We start from the raw sequence: 10948 nt of genomic DNA, 5'->3' as shown, positions 1-10948 counted from the left end.
CTTCCTGTTAAAAGGGAGTTTTTCCTTCCCACTGTTGCCAAAGTGCTTGCTCATAGGGGGTCATATGATTGTTGGGTTTTTTTCTCTGTATCTATGAAGCACCTTGAGGCGACTTATGTTGTGATTTGGCGCTATATAAATAAAATTGAATTGAATTGAATTGAATTGAATTTGTGACCACTGTTTGGGAGGGATGGTTATATTGTGTATCTGGAATGAATTTTAGGTCTCTACGTCCATCCCATGGGGAATGGGAGCAAAAACAAAAGTGTTGCGTTTATATTTTTGTTCAGTGTAGGTTATATTAAAGCAAAACTGGGAATAATCATAAAGAAGAGCACTGGAGAAAAGAAAAGAAATAAAATAAAACCAGTCCTAAGATGACATCTTATTATAAAGCACTCTCTACAAAATACTTAGATAAAGAAGCAACTGTCAGGTTAAATTCATCGTGTTGAGCAATAATATTTTAACCATTGAGGTTTTTTGTTTTTTTTTAATACACAGTCCCTATTTTCAGATGCGGAAAATCTCAAAAGTTGTTTCATGGATAAGTGGGAGTTGTTTCTTTCTTGCCACATGATTGTTCGGGTGCAAAAATGCAACGTAAATCCATCAAACAGCGAGAGTTTGAACACTACTTGAGAAAAGAAGAATACGCCGGTGAGCACATCAACATGAAAAGACCCAAATATCCAAGGAAGACAAAAGTCGCGAATGACTGCGGGGTGATGTGAGGAAGAAATGCTTTCCAGGTGGTTTAAGGTGTATCCTTTCAAAGGTTAGCACAATATTATTGATTATTGTCTTGAAATGAAATGACAGTCTGCAATGTAATGGCATCTTTTCTTTTGTTTTCAAACCTGCATTGAGGTGTACTGAGTCACAGCTGGAAACAAACACAACTGTCCAGAAACTTTCAGACATAACTGCAGATGCTGACCAAGCTGTAGATCTAACCAGTACAGGTGAAACACATCCCTAAAATCCAGACGTTGCACAAAGCATCGGCTCTTGAGGATAATAAGTAAGTATGAATTTAGTGTAAAACAAGATTTTTAAAAAACACATTTAAGAACAAACAACCAAACACACCAAAATACTCAGCTCTGGTTACAGAAGCCGAAATGTTTGAAGGACTAATTTAACTGTTTGATTAATATATTTCTTGGTAAAGAGTGGATCACTGATGCTACTGGTGTAACATGTCCCTATGTACTGTGTCTCCTGGGTAAGCTATAGAGTTTATATTTCATGCTGCATTTCAAACTTGTAATCTGTCGTAATGTTTGGTATTTACTCTAACTGTTGTGGCAACCTAGTCTGAAATGTTGAAGTGGTTTCACGCGATCTTTGTGCAAATAAATTATAGCCCATCACGGGTGACTTTGTGAAACTGGCCGCCTATTTTTTGAAGAGGGTGATTTTAAATCTGACTGTCAATTTAGTAATTTAGCAGCAATTTGTTTTGATCCCATTTAATCTGAAAGCAATGTGTGGAACACAAATGTATTATATTCTTCATTGAATGATTGTGAATTATTATTGTTCACACTCATCATGCTCAGAAAAAACCACCTGTGATGTAAGACGTTACATGGCGTTCATAAAAGTCACAGTGTGATTTACCGTGGCACTGCTCCCGTGGATCTCCCCAGTGGAACAGCTCACACTCGGTGCATTGTTTACCTCCAAAGCCTGAATGACAGTGACACTGGCCTGTGAACTGAAGAGCACACAAACTGGTCCAATACAGGTACACAACAAGCATATCACAAAGCACATCTGAGGCCCTCTTTAGACAGAAGCTTGCAATCTTCCTCACCATGTTGCAGTGAGTTCCCAGAGCGTGCTGCGAGTTGCAATTACACGGCTCACAGCCCTGATCCTGACCGAAGTTCCAGTAGTTAGGTGCACACTGGTCACAGTTATGGCCTACCACATGCTCCCTGCAGAGACAGGCTCCAGTCTGCCGATCACAGTCACAGTGTCCATCGCTGCAAGCAGACTGTAGGGTACCAGCAGTCACACAGGTACAGCCTAAGAACAGGAACAGGTGTGCAGAGAAAAAAAACATAAATCACACACCCACGTTTTTTTTTTTTTAAAGATTATGTAATCCAGTGACTTTGTCATCACTCACGTCTGCAATCGTGGGCCAAAGCGTTGCCATAGTAACCGATTTGACACTGGGCGCAAGACGGGCCGTCAGTGTGGTACAGGCACTTGATGCACTCGCCAGTCCTGGGATCACATGACTCAGGATCCTGGGTGTCTATGTTGCCGTTGCACTCACATGGAAAGCACTGTCCGCCAGGTTGCTCAGGGTTACCATAGTAACCAGGGGCACACTGGTCACACCGAAGACCTACGAGAGAAAAGTTGGAATAAAGATACAAGTCGTTTTCATTTACTTGACAGCACAGTGCTGTCAGTCAAACATGGATGAATGAACCAGTATGAACCAGCGCTCACCCATGTAGCCCTGTTTGCAGTTACACATGATCTGATCAGAGGTGTGGTCAACCTGACAAGATAACGCATTGAAGTTATCGGAGTTGGGGTCATTTGGGCAGGGGCAGGGCCGGCAGTGCTGCCCTGATCCAAGTGCTGGGTTTCCAAAGAACGTGTCCATGCAACTGGAACAAAATGAGATAAAAGATTTGCTTTCAATTTGATCACTCGGACAAAGGAGCTGAAGTGTGGCACTGAATTTTCCTTACCGCTCACAGAGATGTCCTGCTGTGAAGTCCCTGCAGCCTCGGCATTCTCCCGTGCGGGGATCGCAGAGGTCTGCATGGCCGTTACACTGACAGGGGGTGCAGCTGGGGAAGCCCCACTGGCCCGGCTGACAGTCAGAGCACTGCCGCCCTGTGGCTCCTTGTCTGCACTGACACTGGCCTGTAACTGGGTCACACTGGTGGCTCAATGAGCCGTCGGAGTGGCAGTCACAGGCTGGGTAGGGGAGTTTAGAGGGTTATATTTTGTTTTTCCCCCAAACATGAATATATATATTTATATATATTTAAAAATACAGCTGCCTTACCAATGAGTCACACTCATATTTACATGAACGTGTGTGTATAAACCGACTCTTTAAAGTTTCTTCTTTTTCCCATTAGAACGAGCAAATGTGTCACTTTTTAAGCTTTTCTCTGATTTGCTTTATGTTGAACATTTAATCTTGCTTAGAAAACTTATGATCATTATTATTATTCTAAATGGCCCTGATTTGTATCTCCTAAAAGAAAGAAAACAGCAAGTTAAATAAGTAGCTTCGTTAATACAGAACAGAGTATGTGAGCCCATTTTTACAGTCGCACATGTGATTTACATATTTCATGTCTACATGTCTCATCATTTAACCTACAATTCCTTCTAGGTGTGCGTTTGTGCACATGGCCTCAAACACAATGTCAGTAAAACCAACAAAACCATGTCAGGGTGATTGTATTTCTCCCTGACGGGGAAAACGAGCCTGAGTAATAAATGGATTTATGACAATGTTTATTTTGCAAAACAGCTCATGAGTAGGGAAAAAGAAAATAAAAGAAAATTACAGCTGAAACAGAAGTTAGGAAACAGCCACTGAATGCATCTGACCTTCAAAATGATTTTCTTAGACAGTGCTTTATAGTCACAGAGAAAAAACACCTTTCCTGGCTCTATTTCTACAACTAAAAGTATATAAAGGGCATTCACACACGAAGCGATTTATAATGTCATCGAACTATAGGGAACATTCTGGGCTCTGGTTGCCTAGGTAACTCTGTAATGCACTTAACACCCTGCTATATGTTAATCCAGGGGTGGGCAATCTCAGTCCACGAGGGCCGGTGTCCCTGCAGGTTTTAGATCTCACCTTGGGTCAACACACCTGAATCACATGATTAGTTCGTTACCAGGCCTCTGGAGAACTTCAGGACATGTTGAGGAGCTAATTTAGCCATTTAAATCAGCTGTGTTGGTTTGAGGACACATCTAAAACCTGCAGGGACACCGGCCCTCGTGGACTTTGCCCACCCCTGTGTTAATCAGTGGTATCCTTAGAAGTTGTGAAACTTTAAACTTTAGGACCTGCCCACTTCATACTGCCAGTGACTCAGGTCCCCAAGGATCGCTTGTGTAAAATCACTTGAAGAGGATGACCTTGAACTCCCAAATCAAATGAACAAGCTTGTTGCGCAGTTCTTGCTGCTCTTACAAACCTCACCGTGCTGCAGAAATTTGTTGTGTATTTCTAGGTAGAAATGAATTAACAGTTATCATTTCAGCATCAGGCTACAAGTGCACAGACAGCTGCTCACAGTGAAAATCAGAAAAGACTGAAACCAAGAGAACGCTGATGAGCAAGTAGCTCAAGAATGTATACATATTTAGAGAGGGGACCGAAGGCTTTTGTAAATAAGAGGATTCAGCTTTCAGCTTTCAAAGTAAAACACATTTAGAGTTTGTAAAGTTTAAAATCTATGTAATTTCAAGTTAAACCTACAACACTATAAAGTGATTTATTGTGCTGTAGATTACTGTGTGAAATCACAGTTTTATAAACAGAACTATATGACAGACTGAGCTGATCAGTGGGCAGACTCACCAGTGCAGCCGCTCACACCGAAGCCGTAGGTCCCCGGGGCACACTGGTCACAGCGCCTGCCAATCACGTTGGGTTTACAACGGCACTGACCTCCCACTACGTCACACTCACCGCTGAGGGAGCCCTGAGGGTCACACTCACAGGCTGGATACAGCAGATATGAATAAATGGAATACACAAAAGGAAATGTTTATCATTTAAAACAGTGCTGAGTTTGAATGGATTTGTCATCCTCGTGTTTTTGTGTCTACTTACGCAGGGCACCGTCGTGAATAATGGAAGAAATACTGCAGATGAGTTTAGAGCACATCTCAGCCAGTGCAGGCATCGGAGTGATCATAAAGGAATCAAGACACATGTAGCGGATCATCTCCTCCTGACGCTGCTCTGACTCTGGTGTGTTACCTTGAAACCCAGGAAGCTCCATGTATTTAGGGATCAATACCAGCTATTGGGCGAAAAAAGAAAGCTTTGAGACAGCTACATCAATTATTGTAAACAGGAATTATAATAAAATGATCTTAAGTTCTTAAATCAAAATGTATATTATTATTATTATTATTATATGTACAATCATTTCGCAACTTCTGTTACTGCAATTGGATTGTCCCACCACTAGGGGGAAATGTGATGGTGCAAAACACCAAGCAACACCCCCACAGGCCACCCACTGCTGCAGCTCAATTGGACCATGTTCAGACTTAACAGCCATACTAGTAAAAGCACAGCCAAAGCCGACTAAGCCATGGTGATGTCAACTTCCAGCACTTCTGAATGAGAAGGGCATAATGAAAGGGGAAGGCTTCCAGTCTTAGCTCACCGAGTCAATAAGAATGAAGGCAGTGAGATGTCTGTGTGTGGCGCCATGACGCTGGAACCTGATTGTAACCACGTAACGATTGCTGGGCTCAAAACAAAATGGCCTGGGCATCTGGATGTATCTGTAAGAACACATTGAACATGAAAGAACATGTAATGATAGATATATTTTATACTTTATCTTACTTTTACTTTCCACTCTCATTTCATGTGTGGAGAGGCAACATTAACAAAGCCTGTGAAGTGACAAATCGTGGTTGTCATTCACTTGAAAAAAGGTCCAGCTATGTCGGCATATTTGTGCCTTGAAGTTATTATGACAGCATATGAAGTTTTAGAGTCAAATCTACTAAGTAGGACAAATTAGCATTGGGTCACAATCACAATAAATGCACTGATAGGAGTAGAAAGTTCTGGTGACTAACACTAACAATGTGTTAATTTCTAAGCAAAGACTTTTAAAAGCAGAAAATTAGAAAACAATGTAAGAAATTTGCAGATTTGATGAGAGAGCATGAGGGAGACATAGATGCTAATCAAAATAACACAGTGTGAGCCTTGGTTTTATAAATGTGGTTCTCTCTGAAAACAGCATGGCAAATGAGATCAATAACAGTGCTGTGCAGTTAAAACAGGTTTTAGTGACTAGAAAACACCCAATATGAAAGTAAACTACAGAACAGTACCATGCCAGTTTGCTTCCTGTTGTTTTTTAGAACAAGCATTTTATACCAGGGTTGACTTGAGCTACCCATATTTGCTGTAACTCCTGCGTCTGTGTTTTGGTCTCACTTTACTAATTGGTTTTAGCTGACAGATCCACTGCGGGAGAGAAAGGAAGCTGTGATATGCTCCGGTTGAAGTGCCAGATCCGGGCAGGGTCTTAGTTCCAGATGAGTTAAAACTCTGAAATGCTTTTCAGCAGAAAAGCTAAACCGTTTCAGTTTTGAGCATTTTAACTTATACCCTGTTTATGTTTCCTCTGTTTCTCTATACAAATAAATGAAGAATTACGACTTTGACTCTGCAGTCATCAGTCTAAAGTGCTGACCTTCCTCCAAAGGAATATAAATTTTATCCCACAGAAAATGATCCCTGCGAGTGTCACCCACTACAGAGATGTTATGAAATGGTGATAAAGTCTATAAAGATTATAAAAATATACCAGTAAAATGCAACATAGCTGTAAAAACGACAGAAAATTGTTAATCTGGTGATTTAGCGCACAGTGTTGGAAAATAAACAATTTTAATTGCGGTTAATTATTTTATCAATGAGTGGGCGCTCGGTGCTGCTGTTTATTTCTAAAGTGATGGTTGCTTATTAGAGTCCTGAAACTTACTGTCCCAAAAACTGCAGGAGGGTAAAGTGCAGGGGTCAGCAACCTTTAACGTCCAAAGAGCCATTTGGACCTGGTTTCCACGCAAAAGAAAACACTGGGAGCCGCAAATACTTTTTGACATCTAAAATGAAGATAACACTGTATATATAGTTTTTTACTTTTATGCTTTGTGTGAACAACTAAGGTGTGTTGCTTATGAAATCCATGAAGTGCTACAGAGGAAATTACATTTTATTTATGTAATTAACATATTTTGAACTCTTAAAGAAATATAACAAAAGGAAAGACACCCAGCTGAACTAAAATGATCCATGTAGCAAACAAAAACTGCTGTGAGCCACCACCCTTATATCACCTTTGGGCTTTTGGAGCCTCGACCTGTCTTTTAAAAAATAATTGGAAAAAAAGCACTATGCTGCTAAAAAAAGAAAAATAGATATTTGCAAAATTCTACCTAAATATGTATTTTACCAGTTTAAGGTGTGTGGCGGGGCGTGGTCTGCTGCGCCGCTGCAGGGGAGGCGGACGCACCTGAGCGGCACCCGCAATCATGCCTCGCTGCCTTAACGTCTGTGCTATCTGTGCTGTTGTGTTGGTATGTGTCGGGCTGTGAGCTGAAAAGCTACAGCCGGCTGTATGCGTACAGCAACCGTGTGTGAAAAGTGGTCAATAAAGAGATGCTGAAAAGCGTGTTCATGGAAGCATCGTCGGGTCTGCCGTGATATGTTTACAATGGCACTTCTGCTCCTGAACCTCTGCGCACAGTGAAGTGACTGTAAGCTGTCATCTGTGAGGCGTGAGCGGTGTTTGGTTTTAACATAGTTCACGGTGGAGAACAGCTGCTGACATAATGTGGATCCGAAGATCCATAATTGGCCTACCTGGGGTTGAAAGTCTCGATAAATGCACGGCGTTTCGGCGGGTATACCGGCTTCCGCGAGTGTGACGCTTATTTTGAGCGATGAAAAAATAATAGAATATTATTTTATTTTTATATTTCAATATCACAATAATCTTCCAATTTAGAACTACAAGTTAAAAAAGAACTAACATAAATAAAATCCACTTCAGCTAAATACTTGTTTATTACTAATTTATTTTCCCAAACCACGCGGAGCCGCACTATAAGGACTAAAGAGCCGCAGGTTGCCGACCCCTGGTATAGTGGAATAAGCCTGACTGAGAGCAAGTTACAGTTACAACAATGTAATGATGCAATTTTTCCTGAAGAAATCCTGCAAACATACTGGCTGTGATGGCTCCCTCTCTGGATTACATGCAAACCCCATGCACACTCGCATGCATTCATTCAGGTCCTGTTACCTGTTGTGGTGTGGCAAAGTGACAGTGTAGAGCTGTTCAGTAGGTAGGAGGTTTCCACACCGGAGACTGGAGGGCAATTCTACAGATGTAATACTAACAACAGCCTCCCAGTTCTCTGTAGACTAAACACAAAAGGAAAAAGGCTTTTACTTCTATTTTTGCTTTTTTTTAAAACAAAAAACATCATATTCTCTCCATACTCACACACCTCAGGTTCATAGCGGATCATGATGTCATACTCCATGGCATAGGGTATGTTATCAATGGTGAAAACCAGACCAGCGCCATCTTTAACACGGGAAAAACCAGGTCCTGTCCATGTCACCATATGGCTGAGAGTGTGCTCTCTATGAACGGTCCTCACATCAGGCTGAATAACAAAGACACATCACCAAAGCATGGCTTTCTTTTTGACCTATTATCACTTCTACTTTATGCAATACTTGTGCTATATTGCATAAAGTCAATCCACCAGCTGCTGCCAATCAACTACCATCTTCAGCAGGGCTACTTAATGGTGTGGCTGAGCGACAGACAGCGCTGGAGTATTGCACTAAGCCTGGTAGTGTTTTCGAGTCGCTAACGTTATTGAAGTGCTGTCTGATCTTCGTACTCATTCTGCTGTCGTGTGTGTGTGTTCACCCAGGGATTGACGGAGGATTTACGGACACTAAGGAAGCACTTGGAGGAGAGACGGGCACTCACTACCACGCACGGGCTTACACGGAAGGAGGGACGCACTATCACCATTGTTGCACATTTGAACTGTTGTCACCTTGCTGCACTGTAAATAAATGCACTGTCATTATTTCCGAGCTCCGCGCCTGAGTCCACTCTTTAACAACCGTGACACAGTAATTCTTTCTTTAACTCTGTTTTGACTTCCAGTCTACCATCTGTTAATACAAGACCTGATATATTAAAATTAAATAATAAAGAATACTTTTTCATTATGTTTTTTGACTCTTTTGGGATTCCTGTTCTTTAATCTGTCCCAGTGTTGGTGGTCTTGTACCCACTACCCCCACACTCTTTTTTCAGGTTGACTAGTTTGTGCTGATATCATTGATTTGACAGTTAAGCTTTTAATTAGGCAAACTGACGTCCACTTGGAAAGTGGTCTACGTGCACATGACCACAAACGCCTAAAACTGTAGACGTTAGTAATGCTCTGCTATTTAACTCTCCTGATACAACTGCAGAGTCTTATTGGAGGCTGTAGTCTAATAATGACTGTTTCTTTTATTTTTCCATGCAATTTATATCAGTAAGCATAGGCTAAAAAACAGAAACACCTCAGTATAAAGAGGCATAGTACAGTGGTGAGCTGTTCCTATTAGGGGTCTTCACAAACCAAAAATTAAATGAATAAGTCAATAAAAGAAATAAAAATCATACTGTTTGTTGAAGCTGCCGAATACGTCTCAGTGCTGCCTGATGTTGCTGCGACTTGGCAATGTTACGGTGCCGCCGGTGCCTCCTGAGCTGGTTGCTGAGGTGCTGAACACAGTCATTAGTTGCTTGTTGGCGAACTTGGCCCTGGAGGGGAGAGAAGAGGAGAGTTTTGACTTTTAACTGACTGTTTAAGGAAAATAACATTTTTATTTCTAGTTCTCCACACACAAAAACACAAAAAAACACCATCCCATCTTCAACAGTGTCAAATTTATATATGCCACACAAATACAAACAAATTTTCACAAGCAAGTAAATAACAAAAAATGTTTTTTATCAAAAGTTATCAAACTGAGATGAAATGATCTGAGTCTTTCGTGCATAGAACATTTAGCAAAAGATGTCAAAACACCTTCACTTTGGTTTCGTCTCCTGTGCTCAAATTGCTGGGGTGTAACAGAGAGAAACAATGATAAGAAAAATGTGAGATGTTTTTGTGTGTGTGCTGTTTGTTGTACAGCAATAATAAATTGTGACATGTCGGTATCTGTGATCTGGTCTAGCGATGTCATGGATTACTTCAGCTGTGAAGGCCTACACAGAGATCCAGCACTTTGACTACATCTTGCTTATTCTACACTATCCTGCAACTTTAACAACTTAAAGACACCAACCCTTATTTGTTCAAGCAATATCTTCACTTGTTTAGTGTCTCACATTTCTTCTCATAACATTCCTGAGTCACTGAAGTTTTCCCTACATTCCTGCAGCTGTGATGTTGTAAGTGAGGACTGTTGCAGCTTGCCCTGAGGGCTAAAGGAGGAACTATTGTATGCTGCTCATTAACAATGAGGAGGATGGCAGCAGGTGGTGAGTGCAGAAGACAGAAACAGTGAACAACAAATGTACAAATGTGGGTACAAACACGTGGTAAACAACAAAAACAGTGATGTGAAGAAGAATGGAGTCTGATAGGCATGTAAAATTAGTTGCCGATTACAGGAACAGACTTGTCGCAGTGACAAGATCTCCTTGTTGAAACAGGGTGGATGGGGGGACCCTTTTGTAGTCTGGTGATCAGTCTGGTCCTATCCGGTCCATCCGTCTGGGTTGCAGGGGCAGCAGTCTAAGCAGAGACTTTCCTTTCTTCGGCCACTTCTTTCAGCTATTTTACAGGAGGCCGAGGCGTTCCCAAAGCAGCCAAAGGACACCCTTGAGAGTGTCCTGGGTATATGCCAGGGCCTCCTCCTGTTAGGACATGACTGAAATACCTCACCTAGGAGATGCCCAGGAGGCATCCAAGTGAGATGGTCCAAGTATCTCAAATGGCCCTCTCGATGTAGAGTATACATAAACTCCTCCACTTACAGCAGCCACTTGCTCCGAGCCAGGAGTGGAAACTCCACCCTTTTCATCTGAGAACCATCACCTCAGACTTCACATCATAACCGTTTTACACTCAACTACAAACCCAA

At 41.6% G+C, this 10948-nt stretch overlaps 1 protein-coding gene and 1 long non-coding RNA gene across 3 annotated transcripts in view; one reads left to right on the top strand and one right to left on the bottom strand.

Annotated features, from left to right (window-relative positions):
• Positions 1–10948, bottom strand: part of lamb2l (laminin, beta 2-like) — a 63084-nt gene that overhangs the window by 6779 nt on the left and 45357 nt on the right. For both annotated transcript variants that reach the window (XM_005744669.1, XM_005744668.1), the window contains exons 15-25: positions 9477–9617; positions 8287–8448; positions 8079–8200; positions 5415–5535; positions 4850–5042; positions 4595–4738; positions 2724–2955; positions 2476–2639; positions 2144–2368; positions 1826–2040; positions 1630–1726 (exon numbers count right to left, since the gene is read on the bottom strand). In XM_005744669.1, coding sequence (XP_005744726.1) covers positions 1630–1726; positions 1826–2040; positions 2144–2368; positions 2476–2639; positions 2724–2955; positions 4595–4738; positions 4850–5042; positions 5415–5535; positions 8079–8200; positions 8287–8448; positions 9477–9617 — 1816 coding nt within the window. The remainder of the gene's footprint in view (positions 1–1629; positions 1727–1825; positions 2041–2143; positions 2369–2475; positions 2640–2723; positions 2956–4594; positions 4739–4849; positions 5043–5414; positions 5536–8078; positions 8201–8286; positions 8449–9476; positions 9618–10948) is intronic.
• LOC102215574 (uncharacterized) lies at positions 8563–8886 on the top strand. Its single transcript, XR_312031.1, has 2 exons — positions 8563–8640; positions 8725–8886. It is a non-coding gene; the product is annotated as an uncharacterized LOC102215574 (long non-coding RNA).

Source organism: Pundamilia nyererei, unplaced genomic scaffold (genome assembly GCF_000239375.1).
Source record: "Pundamilia nyererei isolate P.nyererei 1_Seehausen unplaced genomic scaffold, PunNye1.0 scaffold00147, whole genome shotgun sequence".
Taxonomy (NCBI): Eukaryota; Metazoa; Chordata; class Actinopteri; order Cichliformes; family Cichlidae; genus Pundamilia; species Pundamilia nyererei.
The sequence above is the reverse complement of the archived record's forward strand: the minus strand, read 5'-3'. Positions and strand labels throughout refer to the sequence as shown.